We start from the raw sequence: 25377 nt of genomic DNA on the forward strand, positions 1-25377 counted from the left end.
ACGTTGGCTGTTCTCTGAAGTGTTTTCTGATTAACAGGAGCTGGTACAGGTCACTTTGTAGATTGACAATTATGAGCTGATCTTTGTGTTCTAATAGATTTTTTTGAATGGTTTAAACTGTGTAAGAGTGGAAGGGAACATTAGAAATATTTTTGCAGATGGCATTCCTAGAAAGAAGCCCTTTCCTAATGGGGTTTTTTTGCCCTCCAGAAGTTGCAGCAAGGCTGCACCATGGTTCATTGGAGTGACCCCACAACTTCTGTGAGCAGTGTTTGGGCTAGTTGGTGCCAAGTATATGTGTAGTTGTTAGATTTGTGAGTTGTCCTATTCACTTTGTTACTATTCTTAAACATTCTCTTCAATGTATTGTGCCTAAGGCCCAGATGCTGAAAGCAGTTCAGCATGGGAATAACTCCATTAGCTGCCAGGTATTGCTTCAGATACTCTAAATTAAACATGTCTGTGAACTACAAGAAGAGGGATTAAGTGTTTTCTGGCTTGGAAGTCAAGAGTTCCACATCAGAGTTCAGCAGGACTGGCCATGGGGCAAATATGTGGTTGGGTTTCTTGCCTTTGAAAAGACACAGCAAAACTGTCCTTTGATCTTCATTGGTATTCAGCATTAAATTCTCTATCTACAGAAAATTTGTTCCAGACCTCAGAAGTGCTCACTCTGTTATTCTTGTTTTTCATATATTGGTTGAGAATTTAGGGAGGGAAACAAAAATCCCTGAGCATGTATCTGAACAGAGTGTGTTCTATTTTTATGAGGCTGTCTCTTTTTTTCCAGTACAGTTCTCTCTTTCTCTCTAATAGATCACATGTTTGTTTTCATGACAATCCATAGAAACTTCCTGGAAATTATGATATACAACACTGCCATTATAAAAATGAGGGTCTAGCTGCTGTTTTCCTGCATGGGTGAAACTCCACACTTTAAAAAAAAAAAAAAGGAACAATTACAGACTGATCTCCTAAATTTCCCCAAATGGCCTATTTGTTTCCTGTATTGCTTGTTTTGAGCCCATTGTGCTAAAGTTTATCACCTTGGGCCTGCAAGCACTTACCAGGAGCAATCCTACTAATTATTCTGGCTCTTGTAAATGAGGGAAATTACTTACACCCACTCCAAGTCACGCTCAACTTTTGTGGCTTGTACTACTTGTTTGTATTGTCATCTGCAAGATAATTAAAATCCTATTTTGTGTTCTGTGTCTCAGATGGTACAAATAGATACAATTTTGGTTATTTCAGCGGCTATTTGCATAATGCCTCAATTAAAACACAGCCTGAGAGGGTTTAAAGCAGATGTACGCTCCAGATTCGGCTGTCAGCAGGTGTGAAGGTATTTAGATACAAATTTGGTGCAAGAAAATGTTTGTTTCAGTTTCTTTATGCGCACCTGTCAGGATGGGAGCTTTTACATGAGAATCTTGAAGAGAGAAAACCAGAAGCTTTAATTTTTTTGTACATTTCTTTTTCCCAGTCGAGGCACACATTACTGAGCAAAAAGAAGCCTTTATCATCCAAATCTCTGGAGCAACAGATCCTCACACTGGAAAGACAGAGACGAGAGGTAATCCTAAATGTACCCTTAACCACATCATGACTGGCTGTACCGTACCTATGAATCTGGAAGAGCAGAGGTTTATTTAGTTCAAAGGGAAAATTCTATTAATGACCATTATTGCTAAAGGCCAAGGAATAGCAAGCAGGGTTTGCCCCCAGTAGTATTCCAGTCAGTAGGAGTCTTCCATTCATTTGTTTGAAGTCAAAGCCCTTCAGATTTGAAATATGTTTGTGGAACTTGTAGCAAACTAGCAGGAAAGTCCTTGGCCATTTAGGAGCTGCAGCTTGGGATTTGTGCAGCATGGCAAATGATCCACCTGTAGCTTATCGTGTATTTGCATGTTTCCTGAGTGCTGCTTCCTGAATGTTCATGTGCTTTAACCGAAATACCAAAGCACTGGCAGATGGGCTGCAAGGCTTGCCAAACCTTAAACTTGCTTCTTCTGAAATAAATGAACTGGCCAGATGATGAGGAGGTTGGGAAGACTCACTGACAGAGGATTAGAATGCCAGTCTGTTTTTGATTTGCTGAAAATGTTGAAATAAGGGTTATTTACTGTGCCTTCTTGGTAATTACAGCTTCTGGAGGTGAACAAGCAGTGGGATCATCAATTTAGAAGTATGAAACAGCTTTATGAAAAGCAGGTAACAATGCTGACAACTTCTGTTGCAATATGTGTGCCACCTGCTGACAGTTAAGTCTGTGCTCAAGTACCAGCCAGCCATAGCCATGGCAAATCTCTTACTTTGTCTTGAGCTCATAAATTGAAGAAGCTTCATCATATAAAAGTGAAGCCAATGTGTGTGTCACTCTTCAGTAGGACAAACTAACCAGAGATGGAAAGTGTCCCTAAAATAGTAGGGACCAGTGTGGACATGACAGCAGAGATCTTCGTGCCCTCCACACTGCAATAAAAATTGCACATGACTGAGAGCACAACTAACTGAAAATCAGCCTGGTGTGCCCAGCCCCTGATCCACATCATTTCATATATGCTGGCTCTTGTCCCATCTCTGTGAAGCCTGAGAGCTCCCTGGTAAATTCTTCATGAAAGTTGCCCTCTCTAAGCAGAGAATTTCAAAATTACTTGTAAATAAATATTTTGGTTCCCCCTTTTTTTTTTCCATCCAAGATCCAATTGACGTAGCTCTTATTCCTTGCTTATGGCTGTGTGGCATGATTGCTGCATTATCATCAGCTGCCTAGTGCTTACAATTTTGTCTGGTATTCCAGAACCCAAGTTGGTTCACTGACTGACACTTCTCATCTGCTGTTTCCTGCTATGAAAAGGAAGTTTATAGGATGACTTAATGTGCTTATCAGGAAAGTTTTCTCTCTAATATTTTCCACAAAGCTTTACTGAGATCTGAATCATTAATTTTCTTTTTTCCCCAAAGAGAAGAGGAATCCAAATGGCTCTTCCTCATTTAATCTGGAACTGTTTTATGCCTCTGGCACCTTCTGACCTGAAGGTGCTGTACCTTTCAGAATCCCCAGTGAGCTCAGCATGGTCTGTCACTTGCTTTTCAGCTGACAGAGATGAAGGCAAAGCTGGATGTGTCAGAGAGGAGAGTGAGCGAGCTGGAGCAAGAGAGACACCGGCAGCATCCAGAGGAGGAGAGGTGGCGAGCGCTGGGCAGAGAGAGGCTGTTGCAGGAAAAGGTAGGAGGGTGGTGCCCTGTGGCACCCCTTTTGCACTCTGTGGTGAGCTCTCTCTTGCCTTTCGTCTTTCTCCCCTTGTGTGAGGCAGAGCATGGGCTGTGCACAGCCCAGAGGTGAGACTGTGGCTCCTCAATACCCTACCCAAGGCAGTGGCTGCTGAGCTGCCTCATCACAGAACTGTGTATAGGGAAAGAGTCAATCAATAGGACTGCAGACAGCACAGCATTAGTGTGTGGAGGGGGGGAGTAAAGAGCAGGTTGTTATCTATTTTGCACAGATTTCCCTCCTCACAGTTCAGTTTAGGGTGAATGTCTTTGTGAAGGAAAATGCTGCAGTTATTTCAAATGGAAGAGGAGCAGCAGTGCAGATGTTACACAAAGTGCTTGGCAAGAAATACTCGAGGAGTGATTGCAGCTCTGGTCCCCCAGGTTTTGGTATTGACAATACAGGCTCTCATACATGTGCTAGCTATCTCAGCTTCCTGCAAATATTGGTGACACTCTCAGTGCAGTTATTGGGGCTGGAAGTGTTTGGGCTGATCAGCTGCTCCAGTGTGGTGTTCACCTCTCCCTCAGAGTGGTTGGGCTGCTCTCTCAGGAGACTCTGGCCACTTGCTCTTGTGGTGGGCTTTTGCATCTAAGATCCCTGAGCTGGATTCCCACCTCAGTAAAACCACCAGCCTGAATGATGGGCACCTACACAAAACTGTGTGTGTGCTCCACTTTAGAAACCCCACAGAGTGGTGCTTCCTGTTCTCATTCTGCTTCATCGTATCATGTACTTCATGACCTCTAGTGAGAGTTTCTGGATGGTGATGATGGCTGAAGCTGGGCTTCTCTATTCATGTGGTAACCTGAAACAAGTGGCAATTGCATCATTTCCAGGCTCAGATAAGATGTGAGTTAGCTGCTGCAGGAAAAGAAATGCAACCCCCTTAGCTTACACCTGCATAGGCAGAACATTCATCTTATTTGCTTATCAATTAGTCTTAGCTAAGCACGTGCTTGATTCCAAATCCATAGTGCAATTTACATGTTCTAAGACAAACCATGCCATGAACTTGCTGAATCTCTGCCTATGTTTGCTCTGAGTGTTGATTCAATGTGAGACAGTCCATATTTCTGTTCATGTTACTGCCTGCCTTTTAATGTATGATGCCTGGGAAAATAGCTACCATTTTATAAAAATAAGGATGAGTAGTACACTCTCTCAGATTTTTTTACTGCATGCATGAGTAATGAACTAAATGACAATATAGTCCAAAACTTTTTTTATGGGGACAGGTTAACCAGCACGGAACTTTGGTCTTAAATCTGCAATTTCTTGAAAGTTACACGCTCAGCCAGTAAGTGCTCGTCAGCTTGAGCTAGCTGCTGGATGAGTTCCTATACTTAATGGCAGAGATACCCTGCTAATCTTGCCTAGTTTTTGGAGAAAATGAAATGTCCCAGCTAACTTAGAACACAGCAGAATCAAGCTTCCTCGTGTGTAAGCAAGTTACTTCGGGGTGTTTTTCACTGGCTCAATTAGCACATAGTGATGAACTTCTGATGAGCCCAAACTGTGACTGGCTGCACAGAGATGTGCCTTTTATGCAGAAAAAAACCATTCCTGTGGTCTGCTGTGCCTGTGATTGTTGGATCTCACTTTTTTTATTCACATGAAGCAGCTGCAGAAAATATTTTAAATACTTTTTTTTTTTCTCTGTTTTTGTCTTCAATCCTGTATGGCACTGGGAATGGCTGGGACTCCACCAGCATTTAGCCCTGGTCTTATTCTCTGAGTACACAAGATAAAAGCAGGTCTGGGGTAACTGTGGGTGTGATTTTGATCTGCTTGGCCTGCCAGAATTCCCATGCCTTTGTGCAACTGCAGAGAGCAGGGATTTAGTCTGTTATGTTGTCTCTGTCTCATCATATGGTGAGTGGTCAAAACAATTTCTAAAGACTTTATCATATCTGGGTGTACTAATGATCTGCCTTCCTGCTGCCTCCCTTCCCAGCTGTGTTTGGGACAACAAAAATGCAGCACATCTGTCAGACAGAAGATTATTCTGAAAACTGCTCTTGAAAAATGTTTCCATCTGCATTTCTGCAGCATCTCTTTGTATTTTTGCATCCCAGAAAGATACAGAAGTCCTTAGTGAAGCTCTCCATGAAATGAAGGAAGAGAACAGACTCCTGAAGCAGAAGAACGCCTCAATGACCAGAAAGAAAGAACATTATGAGAGCGAAATAAGTCGTCTCAACAAGGTAGGAGCACGAGGGAGCTACTGATTCCTGTAATTCTGGGATCTCTGTTGTCAGTGACCTACCAGAGAGCATCTTCTCAGTCCTGGGTGAACAACCTGGTGGCAAACACATGATCACCATTTGGGAGCTGGGGAAACAAGCAAGAACTCACTTCAGCTCAGACCTGTGCATGCTGCTCTTGGCAGGTAGTAGGGTTGCACTGCAAGGATTAAAATTCAGAGAGTATTAGGCTCCTCCTGTAAAACCTTCCTACAGATCATGTCTAAGCCCTTTCTCCATCTTCCCTCCTCAGAGCAAAAGGGAAATGGCACAAAGATGCTTCTGTATGCACCTAGTTAAAGACTGGTTGAAAATCAAGGTCACACAGTTTAAAAACTGTTGTACATGTATTCTGTGTTTGAGAGTGATGGCTTCTCTTCACAAGACATGGTCCTGCCTTACTGTTTATATCCATACACACACACACACACTTATACCTATAATATTATATGTATGTATGTCTCACCAAGGAAATTGTCATTAAATAGCTAAATGGGATTTTTTTTTAACTGGGGGAAAGTAATAAATGTAATTTTGTTTAATCAAAAGATCACATAAAGCAGTGGGAGTTCTCTAACAATTTTGTATTTCATGGTGAACCACAAACACTTCCTGAGGAAATGCACTGCAATAACCATTGCTGTGTAACTTTAATAAATGCTTTAATAAGCTAAAGAGCCATGATGTGCAGAAGTCAAGCCAAGAAATAATAATAATGTTTCCATAAGAAAAAATCTGTCAGAACTCATGGCCTATAGCTCTTTTTGAAATGCATTGACAAGACTTGCTCAAAGGTCCTGTCTAACTTTAATTCAAGGCCTTGTTTGTTAAACAAAAACAACTTATTTCAATGTTTTATTTTACTGGCTTATGATGTGGCTATAATAAGACAGATGGGTGTACAGACCATTCTTTTAAATGAAGCATCAATTTCATATACACTTTCCCAACAGTAATTTACTGATTTTTCTGTGTATTTACATCCTTCAGATCTTATGTCATGAATACACATGAGACAGGAAGGGACCCTCTGTGCCTTTTTAACTTTAGTCCCCTGCTATTTCAGGTTCAGCCACTCCAAGTTATGACAAATTCTCTGAAATAAAAAAACCTTTTTCTTCATTTTATGTGAACTGATAAAGCAGGGTCTCACAGTATTGTTTCCACATGCAGTTTAAAAATAATCTTCACCTGATCATTAACCTTTTGAAGATTGAATTTTCTGGATTTTTCTTTTTTTTTCTTTTTTCCCCTTCATAATTCTGAGTTGTAGAACCTCCTCAAAAAGATATTAAAGGGGGGGGGTTCAAAGGGGCAGAAAAAGTGTTAATCAGTAATCAGGGTAACTGTATTTTCACCCTCCCAGTTTAAGTTCAACCTTCTTTATGTACAGGTATGGAACACAAGCTTTGCCACTCTTACACCAGTCTCACTTCTGCACACTTCTTAGGGACAGATAAAAATCTTTCCCTCATCAGATTAAAAGCTTTCCTTTTCTGTGCCTTCCATGGAAAGTGCTTGGTTTTCACTGGGCCTTGGATAATTAATCCAAATCCTTGGATTACTTTGGATACTGGTTCTGCTGCTTGGCCACTTCTTCCCCCTTTGCCTCTTCCTCCTCCAAATACCTTCCATCCTTCCCACTTGGAGTGTGGGCAGCAAGGGAGAGCTGAAGATCACCACTGTGAATTCAACTTCAAAAAGGGCTGAAGTTAGGGATTCATATCTTATGTGAGAGAATTTGAAAAATACTGAATGGTATTTGTGCTTGAGTAAAGAGAATAAGAGATAATTATAATGTGTGGTTATAGACAGAGAGATGTAGGAGTGATTTTTATTCCAGTCCAAGGGAGAGCTGTTACAAGTAAACAAAGTCAGCAAAGAACTGTGGCAGAATTTCAGTGTAAATAGGGTTAAGAGTCGTACCAGTGTTGTGTGTATTCGTAACTCCCTCTAGTGACAAGCTATTGAGACTACACAACTTCCTCTCAGGAGGGTTTACTTTGTTCCACGTGAACAAATCTTTACTTTTAGTGCAAAAAAATACTTCAGTCAGGCTTTGCTGTAATAAAGTGGGTTTGTTAGCCAATGTGAGTAATTGAGGCAAGCACAAGTGAAGGGGAAACCTCTTTCTAATAATTTTAAAGAATCTTTTTTCTTGTTCATGTAGTGAATTTAGTAATTTTGCTGTTTGATGTTGCAGGCTCTTCTGGAGGTGTTGAAAAAGCAGCACCCACCTGCTGTTGGGACTTCTCCAGGGAAGGGTGACAGGAACAGCATTGAGGAGATGAGAACCCAACTTGAAGTTCTTAAACAGCAGGTAAGAACAGCTCAAGTGAGCCTGGATGGATTTCACACAGCCATTTTTTGCCTTCTCTCCCAGGGATTGTGCTTGGTAGATTTGCTGTGTAGAGCTTTTGAAAGGAAGAGCCAGTTTAGCCACAGCCCTTTGGAATGATGTTTCCTCAGATGCTGTCATCACAGCCGTGTCCACAAAGTGAAACTGAGTCCTGGCAAAGGACTAAACCAAAGACTTGTGGAGGACTCAAAGCAGCAGAATGGCTCTCCTGACTCCTGGAGGTGTTCTGCCAGCTCTCTGTTAGGGGCTGAATGTCATCCAGAGGGAATGCTAAATTTCATTAATTACTGGTTGTGTTTTCTGCTCCTTTTATCTTAGAAGTTGCCAGTGTAGAGAATTATCCAAAGATCCTAGCCTTGGAAAACTAGAGCATTGGCACTGCAGTTTTTCTGAGTGTGAGGCAAACCATTTGCATCCATAACCTGCATCCCAAGGACTATAGACTTGTATTTATTTATTTTTTCATCTTTGTTCTGGGCAACTCAAGTGTTTTATGCACTGTATTTCTTTCCATAAGAAAGAATCTGTTTAAAAACAATATAGTTTTCAGATAATTTTAACACCTCAGGTCTGTTGTCCTGGATAGTGTCAGGGTTAACGTTATTGACACACAAATGGATGTGATCAGAATGGGAATTTTATTCAATGGGAATAAAATACTTGTTTCTGTCACGTTTGACAGCAGAGCCAGATTTTGCTCTCTAATGTAATGCTTGCCACATGCTGAAGAACAAAATCCTGCACTTGATTGTACAGTAATGAGTTATTTCATTCTACACAATAAAATAGAGTAAACCGATTTTTTTCCAAAATTCTCATGGGGTATCCATTTTATGAATGTGTTTTTCTAGTTGTATAAATCTGTACAGTGAGTCCAGACTTCCTTCTACATGAAATGGAGCAGAAGGCTCTAACTGGATGGAGCAGAGGGACTCTTGGGACAAAGAGTGAACTGGCAGAGTCCCATGGGAGCTTGGCTCTCATCAGCCCATCCCTGGCCACAGCAGCGGAGATGAAGGCATTCATTCCTTGGGAGGTGTCCTCTCTTTCTCAGGGCAACAGAATAAATGGCAAAACTCTGCCAAAGATGTTCCCTTGCAGCTCCATCAGATTGTACAGCTGGGGAGTGGGAATTGGAAAAATGGAATTGGGAGAGAAAAAATGAGGATATAGTGAGGACAAGTGTGTGGATGGACAAGGAATGCAGGGATTTCTGCAAGTGACAGCTTTGTCTCTGCTTCAGAGGGTCAGGAAAAGAATTTCTAGAGCCCTGTGTTAACCTTTTTCTTCCCCTGAGATATTAACGTTTTTCTAGCATTCTGTGAAGTCATAGCACTGCTTCCAGCAAAAAGAAAACTGGATCTATCCAATGGGCATGAGCCACAGCAAGCAAGTTTTTTGGGAAGAGACTGTCAGCAGGCTTTAGTGAGCAACCAAGAGGACATGAAAGAGCTTCTGAAAGTTCTGGTGGCAGTTCCCACCCAAACATGCCTTTGCTGTTATTTGTCAGCAGAAGTGCCACCAGCCTCCAGCTTCTCACCAGGTGGATGCCTGCCCATTAGCTGAAACATTAAGGCAGTCATCGTAACACCAAATAATTTCTGGATTTGTGTTTTGTTTCCGAATCTGCGCGCTCGCTGCCTATGCCTGGGGTGGTCAGATATTTTTTAATGGGACGAAGCTCTGTTGTTCCTGACCACATAAAAAAGGAACAAGCCACTGCATCCTTCAGCATTTGCAAGGCAGCTTATTTTCTAGGAACAGGGTCAAACATCTGCATTTCCACTGGGAATTGTGTACATTCCGTTCCATTTGGAATTGTGTACATTATACTCCCCTCTGCCTCTACACTGGGGTGGGGAGGTTCTTCTCTAACTCCTTGCACCTGAGATACAGGAGGGAGTTAAAGTGCCCATAACAAAAGAGAAAACTGGTAAAATGTTTGTCCTGCTACTGCTAATCCCTTAAAAAGATCAATACTAGTATTCGCTATCTTGTTTATAATATTTGAAACTGATATTTGCCAGTCAGCTTTTTGAATTGCAAGGTTGTACAAAAACTGGCACTGGGAACTCTTTCAATTGATGTGTGCCACTGGACAATGGCCATTGCTTGTCACTTTGTATTGGTCACAAAAAAAGTCCAGGGAAACTTTTGTTTGGAGGACTGTACGGAGCAGGGGTCCCCTTGGAATTCACCCTTCTGCTTGAGCAGTGTTTAGAAAGCAACCAAAGCACAAAAGTGGCTCTGCTGAAGTTCACACACCATTCATGACTATTGCAGGTCCAAATATACGAGGAAGACTTCAAAAAGGAGAGATCTGACCGAGAGAGGCTTAATGAGGAGAAAGAAGCACTGCAGAAAATTAATGAGAGATTACAATCTCAACTGAGTAAACTCAGCTCTCAGGTATGAGTCAAAAGAAAGCTCCCATTGCCAGCACATGTGTATTTTATTTTATTTTTTTTTTCTCACTTTCCACACAACTCAAGGCTTTCTGGCTTCCATTAATTGACATTGGATTTTATATGAGGTCACCACCTGGGATGAAATCATTCTGAAGTAATGCAGTAAGAAGATGAGAAACGATTAGAGAAGACTTACAAAATAAGTAGATGAAGGGAGTATTTATTGCAAAAACTTTTCAGACATATCTGAAAATGGAGGAGGGGGAGGGTGGACAGAACCAAAAACAAATCCAGAGGACTTTGATTGTTTCACTGGCACTTGATATAAGAGTTGTAAGATCAAACCAACTTTTGAAATAGCAAGCTTCTGTAGTTAATCCTGACCTCTGCAATTGAATTACAGAGTGATGTTAATATCACTGAGGAAAAAATGGTCTCCATACAAATTAGCTGAGCAGCCTCTGCAATAATTTTTTCTTGCAACATCCTTTTTATCTCTTCAAAGTAGTGTCAGTAGGATGCCATAGTAAAATCATGGCATGCAAAACTCTGAGCTTTCTCAATCCCCATTTAAGAATGACGAAATTCCGAGGTTTCCTGTCTTGACAAAATTGTGCAATGCTTTAAAAGAACGGCTGATTGCCAAAATGCTCTGTGGTGATTTATTGTCCTCCCCAGCATTGTTGTGACACAGAAGCTTCAGGATTGTCTTCTTCTCAACCAAGCCATGCATGAGTGCTGGTGGGGTCTTGCTGAAGTGTCAGAGGCTGGGTGCTGCTCAGTGCCCCTCGCTCTGGCCGGTTTCAGCAACGTTGTGCTTGACTGTGCCTGCAGTGCACCAAGAGTTCACACTGGAGATCTTCCTGTTTGTCTCTTCCTGCCTCAGGATTTGATTAAACAGAGCTTGTGGAGGATTTTAAAGATGAGAGCAAGCATATAAAATATTTATTGGTTTGTTTTCTGAAGTCAAATTATTTAGTTGTGACTCACAAAGTCACAGAATATTAATCATCTTTTGCCCCTCCTTGCTCTGTCCTTAGGCAAATTCCTGTTGACTCTACTGGAATGCAGAGGGCCTAAGGAAAGGCAGACCCAAATCTGAGGCCAACAGCTTTGCTCCTGTACCAAAATTATTTACTTATCTTGTCATGCAAGCAACTGTCCGTGTAGTTCTGCTTCAATCTATTGAGAGCTACTGTGTGTAATGAAAATACAGAATTGTTTTGGAATATAACAGACACACAGAAATGTGCTTGTCATATCTTGAAACCAATATTTTCCTCACATAAAAGGCATCAAGACTCTGGTGTGGCACAAGTCAGCTGTCTTTAATAATTTTTTTTAGTGTTAAATAGTCTGAAGGATCTGAACAAAAAGCATTGCAGCCCACTTGTACCCGAATGTTCTGTTGGTTGTATTCCACTGCTAATGCATTTCTTCTTGCCCTTATTTTCTTGACAGACAAAAGACCTCCCAGTACAGCCTGAGAGGCCCAGTTATCCAGCTCCACTCTTCCTTTCTCCATGTGTCCATAATGGGGGTTGTGGGATGGTTCTTCACTACCCAGATCCTCGGGTGCATCCAGTGCCTCGCAGGGCACAGAAGCAGCAGCAGCAGCGCTCGGTAAGCGCTTGTCACTTCAGCTGTGTGACAGGGACACTGATTTTCTCACAGCATGGTGACCACAGATGCCATCACCCTGCCATCCTCAGCAGCAACTGAATCTGTGCTTTCCTAGCATGTTGTTTAGTCCAGACCAAGATCAAATTTACTTTGGCAAATACTCTTTATCTGTAACAGCACTAAGAAGAAAAACAGGATTCTTTTGCATTTGTTTGTTAATTAAAAAAATAAGGTTGTTTGATTGAAGTCTTGCTGATTTCTTAGGTTAATTTATTTCCATGACACACATTCAGAGCCCTTTCTAGCTGTATAATTACCCCACTTCAGAAGTAGGGATCTGCTCTGAACCTTCAACATAAGATAAAAACCAAATCAGCAGAAGTGGAAGTTCTATCTGAGTGGGGCTAACACAATGGGAAATGTGCCTTTTTTCCTGGAACACAACAGGGTCCTGTCTTCCTCAGCATGAAGAAGAATAGTTTTGCACTGGAACAGGTTCTATGAGTGGGAGTTATTTATTCCAAGGAAAATACTGCTTCAAAGAACATTTTTGAAGTGCTTTTGATTATCTAAGTGGGCTGGCTTGTTCCAATCTAGTGAGAATGCATTTAAACATGGTGAATGTCATTTTAAATATACAATATCTGTTTCTGGCTATAAAGCTGTCACATATGGAAAGATGCTCATTATTTGAGAAATTATAGCTGAATTGTTGCAAAATGCATGTAAGGCTTTCAGGCTGTAGAAAGCCAATGGAAAAGCTGTGGTCAGACAAGTAATTTCTGTGCTTCAGGAGTGTGCTTATCTGCCTATTTATCAAAGTTGGAAGTATTGCAGAATGTTTCTCCCTGCAATTTGGAAACTAGCCCAGATTATTTTGGCTCTTTTCCCTGAACTTTCATCATCTGGGTTTCTAATTCTGTGAGGGATCACTGGGTTTACAACTTTGTCATTCCTGCCGGAGCGCCGGTGTCAGTCTGACTGGTTGCTTTGTAACTCCCAGTTTCTTTCTGGCCCTTTTTTTTCCAATTCTTTGCCTGTGTGAGTTGCTGCTCTGAGCTTTGGGTACCTCCCTGAGCAATTTGTTAGCAATGAAGAAAGGTGTTAGAATTTAATGGGTGTCCTGATACGTAATCCTGCATGTTGAGGCTGTGCTTTTGCTTTTTTGTTCATTTTCAGTTCTTGCGCTTTTTCTTTCCCTTTTACGCTCTAGTAGAAAAAATTTGGTCAGTCTGATGTTAAATACACATCTTGGTCCTGAAATTCATTCAAATTTGGAGGGTGTAGGTACATGAAAAGAGAAGAATTGATCAGAGAAGATAAATTTTGCCAGAAACTCAAGAAAGCAATGCAAATGAGTGTCATTTGAGCCATTGGTGAAAAACTACCTGTGCTTAAAGCTTCGTATCAAAGTCTACTTTGTTTGCCCACATGCACAGAGTTAGTTAATAATTCCTGTGACTGGTACAATGTAAGTTAAAATACAAATAGCTCCTTTTTTTCCTGACAGTGTATGAGAGTGATTACTGCTGTACAAGCATGAATGACAGCAAAACATAAAAGTTAAATCTGTTTTCTCTGTCTACAGCTTCATCCTGCCATCTTAGTTCAGGCAAAACTTCTGTAGGAGTCTTTGAAATTTGTTCCCTGCAAATTGAAATCTGCAAGATTCCCTTTGGGACTACTCAATGATTTTCTCAGAGTAATTTGTGCAAAACAAGAATCATTTTTCCAGTGCAACTAATTTGAAGCAGCAGTTACCTAGAATTTGACAAGCTTGCATGGACTACTTATTCCAGACAGACAGCCTAACAGAGCTTCAGCTGAAATGGCTGGTCCCAGAGTTGTTTTCTGTAGTGGTAATTTGCTGCTCATTTGCCACAGTGGGTGGTATAAACGATGATGCAGTATTTCTTCCGAGATTTCCCTGGACAAAACTATGTCTGCATGGACGTAACCTTCCCAGTACTTCCTCTTACGAGAAAGATGGGAATTTTCCCTATCCCACGGTGTTTTCAGGAAGTTATTTGATAATAGCTAATGTTCTAGTAACAGCAGTGCTAACCTGTGAGGAAGGGGAGGAGGGGAAAGAACTTGATTCCATGGTTAATTCCTGTCACACTGGAGAATTTTACAGCTGTTACAGATGCATTCAAACTGGAGCAGCTTCACCTGTCAGGTGGGCCAGGTTTCTCTGGGGTTCTTTGGTAGAGGGAGAAGCCTGCTGGTATCTTCTGCTGCACTTTATTCCTTAGCCCTTTCACAATCTGCTTTGGTTCTCCCAAGGTTTCGTTGTGATTTGTGGGATCTAGGAAGGTTTACACCAATTTTTCTAATGCCGCAGGAGAGGAAGCAAGCTGGAAGACTGGGATTGGTGGAAACAAACCTAAATATAAGATTTTTTTTTTAGTAAAAAATAGCTTTTGTATGGTTAATGAGAAGCCTCACAACACAATTATGTTTTTATCATGTCACTGTGCTTTTGTTTGAAGTGCCTGTGAAGTCCATATTGCTGCAATAATGTTTTATTGTTCTGTGCAGCCAGACTATCAGTGGTATGTTCCTGACCAGCTTCCGCCAGATGTGCAGCACAAGGCAAATGGTAAGACAACAGCTGTACAGAGTATGTATTAAATGTACTTTTTTTTCAAATGGAGGCCTTTGAGGGATGTAGAGTAAACTTTCCTGTCTATCTGTTGAGTGCTTATGTGACAGCTTTGCCTTGGAGAGTCAAGGTTGGTGCGTGTGCAGCACAGGTGAGGTTTCTGATGTAACACCATCTATGTTACAGCTTTGTTGCAATTCATAAAATGTCTCTATTACACATTATGGGATCACACATTTGCCTCATTAAACACCTAGTAATAGTCCTAAAGAAAATATACCCTCAGAATTCTCCTTAGAGCTTCTGTTGCTCCAGCAAAGGCTGAATTTAATGATGTGCCAAAACTGGGGGCCAGCATGGGACAGGTTTAGGTGTCCTTGCTAACAAAGTGCAGGCTTTAGGATGTTGTTTCACCTTAAAAGCAAAATGCCCATTGCTGTTCTTGATCTGTTCTGGTAGTTCAGGGTGCCAGGTCTGAAAATAGAGCCATGCAAGGGAACAGAGTTAAATACCTGCCAAAGGGTCAGTACAAACTATTTCTTGGAAACGGGGAGGAGTAATTAACATTTTTATCTGTACTTGAAATCATTCCTGCGTGTTTTGAAGTACTTCTTTCAGACCACTCAAAAAATGCACACCACAAGGAATCTCTTCCTGGCAGGAATCTGCCATCCCTTGGTGCCAGTGGGGTGGCAGGGACTGCTGAGTCCAGGAGCTGTTTTGTTACATCTGGAAGAAGAAGAAGAAGATGGCTACAGAGGAACTGTTCCATTATTTGCTGTCGTTCACGTTTGCTCAGAAGAGAGGGGAGGGTGGGAATGTAGCTCCCCAAAATGGCTGATGGGCATCCCATAATTACATGGCAGCTCTTTGGAGGGTTCTGATGTGGTTGCAGGGAAAGTAGTGCTGTGCCTGCACAACAGAACAAGAGATTAGTTTTGCCATCCCTCCCACTCAAACTCCAAGTGATTTACTGCACCAGAAGATAGAGGGAGGATGTTTATGACAGGGAATCAAACCAGTCCAGCCACCAACTGCAGCTGTGGTCCAGGGCAGTGCACTTGGAGATCTGAAGAAAGAAAATTCTTCTTCTACCCTGCTTGACTATGTGACTTGACTTCTCACTCCCTGAAAAAACACTTCTTCAAAATCTGGGCTTTTTCTACTGCTGTTCCTTGCCCAGAATATTCAAACATCTCCTTCTCAACTGGACAGGGATTAGCATATTTGGAGACTTTTCCCTTCCCTTTTTGCTCCAGTCCCTTTAAAGAGGATTTCTTAATAGTCCCATCATGGTGCTGTGTAGGAGGCCTGCTTTAACATCTTCTCTGGGCTCTTATTCTTCTTATCCTGGTGGCTAAAACAGATGATTTTTATAATTCATCCATTGATCACACAGAGGTCAAAATATTGAGTCACTAGCCTGGCTTTATGTATTATATATAGTTGTCTATATTAAATCTGCCTGTAAGTATTTTGAGAAGGTTTTCCAAGATAGAAGCTCCAAGAATATGTGATGAGCAAGAGTTCTTGATGTTCCCATTTCTTTGCTCCATTTTGTCCAAGTGCTAATTGCACTAGTGGGTCTAAATGAGCCGGCATGTGCAGCAGCATTCCTGATTCTCAGTCCTCATCCTTCATTTTCTGAGTAGATTATGAATGGACCAATAAATCTTCTCTCTGCTGAGCTAGGTCTTCATTATAGGAAACAAATCAGAAGTGCAGCAACTTTTAGGCATGAAACTGTTTCCTTTAGGAATGTCATTTCAGTAGATTGATGTTTCTGGAGAAAACCTTGAAATTTCCCTTAACAAATTTTCCTTTGACACTGGGCATTTTTTCTTAAGTAGTAATTATGAAACACAAGTGAAATTAATTGGGAAAATGGATATTTTGGGCAATATTCCATTAAAATGCCTGGTTTAGAGATATCTGAAATCTGTGTGAGTCTCATAATGTGATTGGGACTTCAAAGGTCACTAAGCAGTAACTACTAATTTTTGCTGTAGTTTTGAATAGATGCACCTTCATTGTGTTTTCCTTCCCCTCTTATGAGGGAGGAAGGTGTTTGGACCCAGATACTCTGGAACTTGACTTGGATTCTGTAGGTCCTTCTGTAACCAGCTGTAATCTCATGTTTTCTGCTTCTCCTGTAACCATATCTGTACTTTTCTTTTAACTGGCACTGCTTTCCTCAGCTGCTCCCATGGTAAGAGGAGGCTGTCTCAAAGGACTGCTGCCTTTGTTAAGGCCAGTTTCTCCTTCTATTTAGTTTAAGAAACATTTTTTTCTGGCATCTCTAAATATAGGATTATCTCTGAAGAATTTTTTAAATTAAAGAAAAAGCCCAATCCTTTGCTACAGACATTTGATGAACATGATTAGGTGCCATTTTCTAAAGTTTGCTCTCCAGACTGTTATTTTCCCCAGAGATGTGTTGTGGTAGCTGGAAGAGAGTCACTTAAGGAATGTTGTGTCCAGCACTGAGCTCTGGTAGCTGTGTGATGGTTTGGATCTGGCACTTTTGGATTTGAGCCCTTTCTAATAAACTGGGAATAAATTAGTTAGAAGATGGGAAAGGATGGGGGGAATAGGGTAGGCAAAATGAGAGGAAATAAAAACCCCAACCCTCAAAAAACTGCTTAGAACCTCAGATAACTCATAGCAGAGTTTAGCTTGTCTTCCAAAAAAGCAAAGATGTTTCCTTTAAGGTCCCAATAAGGAAGGAGAAGCAAAGTGGAAATGTGATACAAGACAGAGATTAAGGAAGATGATATTTCCTTACTGCACTGCCAGTAGATTTCCAAGAGAATAACTCTTCTTTCCCACCACTGGACTGGTCCCTCCCCAGGTACCTTGCTGTGCAGGAAATCTTAGTCCTAAATTGTGCTTAAATTCTCCCAGCCATGCCTTGTTGGACCAGCAGTGCTGCCTTAGGAGGAACTTCAGCTCCTATGTCTGTGCTCTTCCACACTCCTGGTGTCTGACCTTTTTGTATGTCTGACCTTTTTGTTTGTTGTGGTTGATTTGGTTTTTTTGTTGTTTTTTTTAATTTTTGAGGAGCAAGGCAAAAAAGATTTCCAGCAAATGTACTTAATGTCACTTTATTTGGCAAGCAGTGTTGACTTCCTTCCTTATCCCGCTGTGCAAAATTGAAAAGACAGTTGTAAAAAAGAGCTTGATCTTGGAGATTTTCCCTGGACCCAAATTCTTCATGCAAAATTCTCTGGAAAAAAGGTTTATTGCTCAAAATCCTACTCGGAGCAAGAACCCTTTTGCATGCTGCAACTGCTGGCATGTCTTGCCTTTTTCACTTCCACAATTAATCCTACTGCCTTTCTTTCCTTGGCAGAAAGATTCCCAGCAGATGCATTTAAGGACCCCAATTACCCATTCAGAACATCAGATTCAACCAGTGGGTTTCTCCAGCCTGAGCTGGATGTTTTCATGTTGGACCCAGAGATGCCAGGCACAGGGAGAAGCCCAAATGGAGTCTTTTGCTTCCCTCTCCAGGAGTAGCTCTGGAGGCTTGTGGGAGCAGCTGGTCACTTCCTGATCTTGGCATGCTCAGGGAAAGCAGAGCTCAACCTGCAAAGCCCTGAGGGTGCCCAGATGAGCACATGGATGTGCCTGCTTACTTCCATTATAATCTCATCTCCTCTTCCTTTCCACACTCTGCTGCTTCCCAGATTTTTGCCCTCGAGGCACCTAATTTGCTGCTAATGTTGTTATAATTACAGCTAATTGGAAGAAGAGGAGGGAGAAGTGTGGGGTTTGCCACTGAAAATAATGACATCTGTAGGGAGAGAGGGGAAAATATGAAAACCTGAAAAAAAATAGATTTGTGGAGGTCTTCAATAAAAACCAGACGGGGGAGGGGGAAGAAAAAAGTCAATTAATTGACATCTTAATTTTCCTGGAAAAAATCCCAGACCCTTAACATTTTTGGTATTAGCCTGTCCTCAGTGCATACATTACATGAGAAATTATCAGTGCTTCCAAGTAGTCAAGACAGATTTAATTAGCAGCTTGCCATCCCCATTGGGAATGAAAATGTGATTATTTCCAGCATTTTTTATTGATACGACTTGATTTCTGCTACCACAGAAAGGCCATTAGCACACTTCTGATTCCTAACTCCAGAACACGTGAAGTTAAAGTGTTTTTAAAAGTCAGCTTGAGCTGAAGATCACAGGACAGTGATCTTCAGAGTACCAGGCAGAAAAGCCTCATGGGAAGAGGAACAGGATATGTGATTTAAACAGCTGCAGGATTTGATCATTTTATTTCTGTGAGCCAACAGATCAGGATTCATCATTCCTAGCCTTTCTCTTCAAGTGAAATACTAAGTGCACTTGTGCTTGTGATACTATAGATGTGTTTAGAGCATTTCCAAAACCTTTTTTCAATTTTGTTTTATTTTCCTGGCTAGAGTGACTTGCTATCAAACACATTTTTGGACCACAGACACCTGCTTTGCCATGGGTCCTACCACCTAATTATCCCTCTGCCAGATTTAGCTCCTCTCTTGGGTGCACCTAATGCCAATGTACAACTCTGAGCACTGCTGAATGCCAGCTGGTCTTTTTAGAAGTCTGGAAAGATTTTACAGAGGGACTTTAATCTATTAGACCCTACTGTTTGCTGTCTATCAACCATCAGGATGAGAGGAAAGCTGAGACAGAGACTCCTGGAGCACTCTGTGATATCCCCACTCTCTTTTGCTTCTTCACTCCTGCTGCCACTTGCGTTGGTTTGATTACAGTCTTGTAATGAAGTACAGGGTTGGCTTTGAGGGGGGTGTGGGTGTGAAAGTGTTACAAAATAGAGGAAAATGACTCCTAAGTGAGTTGTATTTCTCAATGTCACAATAATTCCCATTGGTTTTGCTTTTGCAGATTCCTCCCTGGAGAAGAGATCCCATCGCTGACAGCCTCTGGCTTCTGGAGAATTGTGAACCAAAGGCTGCGAGGGACTCTTGCAGCTTCATTATTCTGTTTTCTTCTGGGTTTTATTTCGCCCCTAGCTCCTTATCTCTTCAGTGCATGTGATTTATGGCTGGTAAAATCCCTGTGAGGACAATAGAAAAGCAGCTCATACAGGCTGGTGATCCTCAGGATCCAGTTAAACTCTCCTGGGAAGCGTTACTGCCCTTTGTTCTGAAGATGCTGTTTGTGCTGCCTTGTGAGAATCTCTTTAAAAGCCTGATGAGAAGAGATGCAGTTCTTGCTGGGGATTCAGACTGTCACATCTGGTTTGAATTCAAGAGCCACCAATAGTGGTGTGATTGTTGTTGTTGTTGTTTGGGAATTATGCGGGTTTTTATTTGATTCCAGGGAATGATTGGTTGATAGAGCACCTTGAATTCTGTCCTGTCCTTCTTGGCTGGTAAAAGGGAAATCTGCTTCACTGTTTAAACCCCTCTGTGTAATTGTAATCAGGGTACCACCGATGCCAGGCCAGGGAGAAGGTGCCCACTTCCCCTTTTTGAGTCCAGGTCGATCTTCTTTTGTTTTGGCTCTAGAATTACATGTAAAACATAATCACAGGGGCGTTTTTCTGTGTGTCCTTACTTGTATTGCAAGAATTTTAGTAGAAATATTGAATGGGCTTAACTTCTCAGTGAATATAGCTTTATATTTCCAAATTATTCTTGTAATGAATCCGAACATCGTCATGTAACCTCTAACCAAGAATAAAACCTGGCTTTTTAAGTGAAATTGTATTTAGACAATTAATTTTTTTGCAAAATTTTGGTGGATGAGTGTCCAGCAAGCATTACTTGATAATCTGTGTGCAAGATTGTCTCTTCCCTTCAGGCTTTTAAGGAGGCTGCTGTTGTGAGAAATAGGTATCCAACCCTGCTGGGACCACCCCCCCAAAAGAAGAAACAGATTTTTGCAGGATGTGAGACGTCCTGCCTGCTTTCCTGGGTACCTCAGGAGTATTTAAGTTCTGACACTAACAGTTTTTTGAGCTGTGCAAAGGCAGAGTCATGGGCTACAGGATTGCCTGCATGTGTCATTTCTGCTTCAGAACAGGTATTTCCATTCTTTTCAATATACAAAGGCCTGTGCATAGAAATAATAACCTCAGGGGATTAAACATGTCCAGCATTTGATTCTGGACTCAATGGGAAGCAGTCCATGGGAAAGGATTCTTCTGCTTTTACATGGTGGAGCGATGCTGCTTCTGCCAACAGGGATGAAAGCACTGACATTCCTGACTTACACTGCGGGCTCAGGAAGAGCAGGAGCGAAGCGCTGAGCGAGTCAGCCTCTGGAGACTTGTTGTTTTTCTGGTGAACTATTGAAAATTAGAATTTGACTGCAACCTTAGCTCCATAATAGACTCCCGAGCCTCTGCTAGAGAGAGAGAGGAGTTTTTATCTCCGCCTGAATTTGGAGCTGGCTTGCAGACGCTGCGGCAGCAGATAATGTACCCAGCGCACAATATAACCGCGCTCCTCCTGATTAGCGACTTGGCTAATAAGGGTGAGATCATGGAAAATGCTAATGCGCTGCCTTCGGAAAATCCAATTAGAATGTAACCTCATTCAATGGCAGCTCCCAGCAGGTGACCAGCGCTGCGGGCAGAGCACCCCGCGCTCAAAGCCGCCGGGAGTCCCCCGAACAGACGCGCTCTGTGTGCTCGGTGTGGGGGCAGCCACCCCGCTCCATTCACTGCCGCTGTTTCCCCCGAGCATCCTCCAAGGTTTTGCTCCGGCCGTTCGTGGTGCTTTACTCATTATCTGACAGCGTTAGCCGGCCCAAAAGGACGATTGAACGCGAGCTATTCACAGGGAGAAAATGGTGTTTGCAGAGCTATCTTTGTAGTCACAGGCTTTTAATGTTTGTCGGGCTTTGGGCACAAGACTGTCAACTTTGGCTCGAACGAATCTTAATCACGCCAAAATTCCTGGTGTTGTGTGATGGAGAGTTTGTATCTTTTAAAACGCACATAAAATGCCTGGAAGTTGCTTTTCCGCTTGATTTTCTCGGAATGATGTATTTTCCCCCAGTGCAGGTGCTGTCATCTGTCTGAATTAGCATTGTCAGGCTCAAACACCCCCAAAGGAAACGCTTTCTGCAGTGACCCAGGCAACTCTGAGGGGGTAAGTTATTTTAGTTAAAATCAACCATAGTGTTCTTAACAGGGATTTTTTTCTTCCTTGAGCTGCGCCAAAACTGGATATCAACACTCCCAGTTCTCCCTTAAAAAAATTTGGGGTCTTTGGGGATTTTTTTTTTTTTTCCTGTGGAGAAAAATGTTTTGTTTTTATACATAGTCTCATGAATTATAGCAAGAACACACCATCCATGAAAATATTTTGTTCTCAGATGAAATTAATTGTATAAACAGTAGATCTAGAAATGCATGGTGAATGCTGTGGGTGAAATAATGCTCTGTACCCTTTGGCTCTGGGTCCTCACACCCAAAGACTTGCACTTCATTACCTTCACATCATCCTCCCAGCCTCCCACCAGTCAGCAGTTTCTGGGTAATCAGGATTATGGGGTGCCCAACATTCCTGATCTTCATTCCTCTCTCTCTCTCTCTCTCTTTTTCAGCAATCTGGAACAGAATGAGAAAAAGCAGGTAGTGTGTGACCATGCCTTTTGGTCAAGCAATCTCAACTTCCCACTCTAATGGACAGGGAATATACCCTGGAAATTCTACCTCACCCATAGCACCCTGTGCTGACCTGAGAAGGTAATTCCAATCAGGTTAAATTTCCCCCTTTTATTTAAAAAACCCGTAATCCTGAAGTCTAATAATGGTTTCTGTATTTTAAACTATTGCGAGAATGACAGAAGAATTTCTCTGATTTGTGCAGATGCAAGTTTAAAGGTCTGCAAGACACCACGGGGTGGAAAGCATTTTTCTGATTAATAAAACACTTTCCCCCCAGGAGCCAGGATGCTGGTTAACGCTGTGTTTTCACTTAGAGCAGCAACAGCCCTGCTTCCACCCCACCTGCCCTATAAAAGGGCAGCACCCAGGTGCTTCCTGTCCAAGGGTTGTTTTTGTGAGAGCCAAAGGCCCAGGCTGGCCATGGGCTGGCAGTGCTGGGAGCAGGGCTGGGGCAGCCAGGGAAGGGGGACCTGGTGGGTTCCTCATAGTAGGTCAGTGCAGGAGTTAAGAGCTCACAACAGTGAGACTGTAGGTTGCAGCTTTGGTCTAATGGGAGATATCAGCCCAAGGTAGGGGTCTGAGGCGCTTCCCATGGCCAAGGGAAAGGATTTGGAGAAGGGAAGTCTGGTGGAGCAGCATGTGTGCTGTTCATGTTTGTAGCACATGACCTGATCGACAGAGAAGTGACAGCTCTGGCGAACGGTGAAGCTCCTTTGTTGGCCTTTCTGTCATCTGGGTGGTTCCTTTCATTTAGTTGCTTGGTTTAGCTGGGAGAAGAGAGGGAGATGTTTTCATTTTCCTGGAGGAAGTTTTCGTGTTGTGCCTTCCTGTGTTCAGGCATCCTGTGTGTCAGATGTTGGTCGTGTTAATCCCACGTTAATCCATTTAAGACAACGGCATTACCCTGCAGGGCTGGCACATGCAGAGACTCTTTGCAAGTTATTCACCAAACCAGCTCTGTTTGATTACATATAGCAGTATTAAATATGTTTGATTAAATATAGCAGTATCACTTAAAACTCTCACTTAAGGTAAGGCACAAAGCACCAGCCAGATTATTTCCCTATGCTAAAAGTTAGGAAAACCTGCACTTTTATGAAGGTTAAAATTAGAACTGGTCTTTTTGTAATTCTTGTTCTTCTTCCTTCTCTCTCCTCAGTGCCAGATTTGCAGCCTGTCCTTTATAGTCATGCCCCAGCATGGAATCTGTAGAAATAATGTCAGGAGAAACAATCCTTGTTATGGAATGGAGGGGATTAGTGATGATACCAGAAAAACACGATCATCGACACCAGGATATTTGAAAGAAAATTCTTTCTGTGTAAATGACCTGTTCAGACACTAAAGCAGCTTTGGAGGGGCAGTCAATCTACCCATATTTCCAGCTTTCTTTTAGGAAAGAAAAACTTAACAGGAGAAGAGCTGATCTCTTCTGAACTGGAATAACAGTACTGTCTTATGTTGGCAGTAGCAAGAGAGAGATTAGTTTATTCTCTGTTAAAATTCCCCTGTGGTCAAGAATTAAGTGAGGGTGGGGATGCCAAAGAGGAGACTTGGAGCCTCCAGTGATGTACTTGCTCCAGAAGGGAAGGGAACTCGCTAAAATCAGGTTTGAGGCATGAATACTGCATTGCAGTTAACTGAAAGCAGGCTTGGGTCTGGCTTAGTAATGCCAGCAAAATTGGTTGCTCACAGGGATTGTTCCTAATCCTTAATAGTGATAATTAAAATTCAAAGTGTATGTGTGATGTTGTTATCTCACTGTCCATGACTTCTGAAGAGACATCTGACTTCCCTGAGGATTTGGGTGTGGTTGGGTCAGAGCACTGGAGCTGCTTTTCTATTCCTGGGTGATAAATTAATAACACAGGGCTTGAAAACACAGCTCATAAAGAGCAGCAAAACCAGAAAACCTCCCCACCAAATCAAACCCACTGCATTACAAGATACCTGTTGGGCAACTGAAAAAAAAAATAAATTAAAATCCCCAGGAAAAAAAAAAAAAAAAGGCAATTAATCTCAATGTGCTGTTAATTTAATAGTATTCCCATGTGGAGTCTTGGTGCTACTGTCACAAGCTGGCCATAACTTCCTGCTGTTCCACAGATTTTTGTGACAGGTTCTGCTTTTCATGCTCATTTCTTTGCAGTCTAGCTCATTGGAAAAGAACTTAGAAAGGTGGTGCTGTACTTCCAGGAACTTTTTTCCAAATAATTGAATTCTTATTAATAGGAATTTTCACTTTGATGAATGCAAACATTCAAGCTATGGCATGCTGTGTGGCTTTCTGAGTCTGAAAGCACAGATAAGAGATGTGGGAAATGCAAACAAAAACCCTGAGTAGTACCAGGGAGGGGGAGGATATTAATAAGGGAGGGATATCCCTTAAGAGTTCCTTCTTTGTTCATATTCATTCAGCCTGTTCTGCCCAAATTTGTTTAGTTTCTGTATGGAAACACTGCTACTGTTTATGAGCAGTGTTTCATTTTGGTTTGCAACAGATTCAGCTAATGACAACTGTCAGCCTTTCTTCTTCTGAGAAGAAAATGATGCAGGCATTGCACCTCGATTTGTGTGTGCTGGGAGGGTGTGACACTGGCAGGATGTTTCATGACTCCTGAGCAGATGCCATTCATCTCAGTCAACTGTTGTCAAAAATGCTACATTTCAGTTGCAGGCATCTAAATCCCCATTAAATTCTTCAGGCTACTTAAAGCTTTGACATATTAGCCCCTGAAACTGTGCAGACATTCTGCCTCTGAGGTCCCCAGAGGGAGGGCTCTGCAGAGCCCAGACTGAGTCTGGCTTTGCTAAACTGCATGGATTTTCCTTGCTCTGTAGGAAAAATGTGTGTGGAAAACTCGGGCTCTTCCAGGTGGTCTAGGGGCCTGTATGTGCAGGTGATGATGTTTGTGCACAGTCTGTGCTCCTGTGTGTACTTGCATATTTCTATTTCTATTATATACATAGAAAACAAGTGTTCACTTTTGAAGGTTTGAGTGTAAGAGCTGAATAAATCCCTACACACGCTCTTTCCTCTAGGAGAGAAATCTCCAAGAGGTTTAGCAAGGTTGCTAAAACTTTTAACCTGGCCACATAACAAGAGTCAGTGTCCCCAGGGAAGAATGTTGTAGTGAGAGAAAATGAAGGCTTCTCTTCAGCCTGGAGTTCAAACTTCACCAGGGTCTGACTTTTCAAGTCTTCCCAGGCTGAGCAGCTTTGCC

At 42.0% G+C, this 25377-nt stretch overlaps 1 protein-coding gene across 8 annotated transcripts in view; it reads left to right on the forward strand.

The window, feature by feature from the left end:
- The window catches only part of TNIP3 (TNFAIP3 interacting protein 3), a 55416-nt gene extending 35178 nt beyond the window's left edge, over positions 1–20238 (forward strand). For all 8 annotated transcript variants that reach the window (XM_086888171.1, XM_086888168.1, XM_023926533.2 and 5 more), the window contains 9 exons: positions 1487–1576; positions 2149–2214; positions 3101–3232; positions 5356–5484; positions 7727–7843; positions 10166–10291; positions 11752–11913; positions 14455–14515; positions 19417–20238. In XM_086888171.1, coding sequence (XP_086744297.1) covers positions 1487–1576; positions 2149–2214; positions 3101–3232; positions 5356–5484; positions 7727–7843; positions 10166–10291; positions 11752–11913; positions 14455–14515; positions 19417–19448 — 915 coding nt within the window. In that variant the 3' untranslated portion in view covers positions 19449–20238. The remainder of the gene's footprint in view (positions 1–1486; positions 1577–2148; positions 2215–3100; positions 3233–5355; positions 5485–7726; positions 7844–10165; positions 10292–11751; positions 11914–14454; positions 14516–19416) is intronic.
- The last annotated feature ends 5139 nt before the right edge of the window (positions 20239–25377 follow it).

Source organism: Cyanistes caeruleus, chromosome 5 (genome assembly GCF_971803275.1).
Source record: "Cyanistes caeruleus chromosome 5, bCyaCae1.hap1.1, whole genome shotgun sequence".
NCBI lineage: Eukaryota > Metazoa > Chordata > Aves > Passeriformes > Paridae > Cyanistes > Cyanistes caeruleus.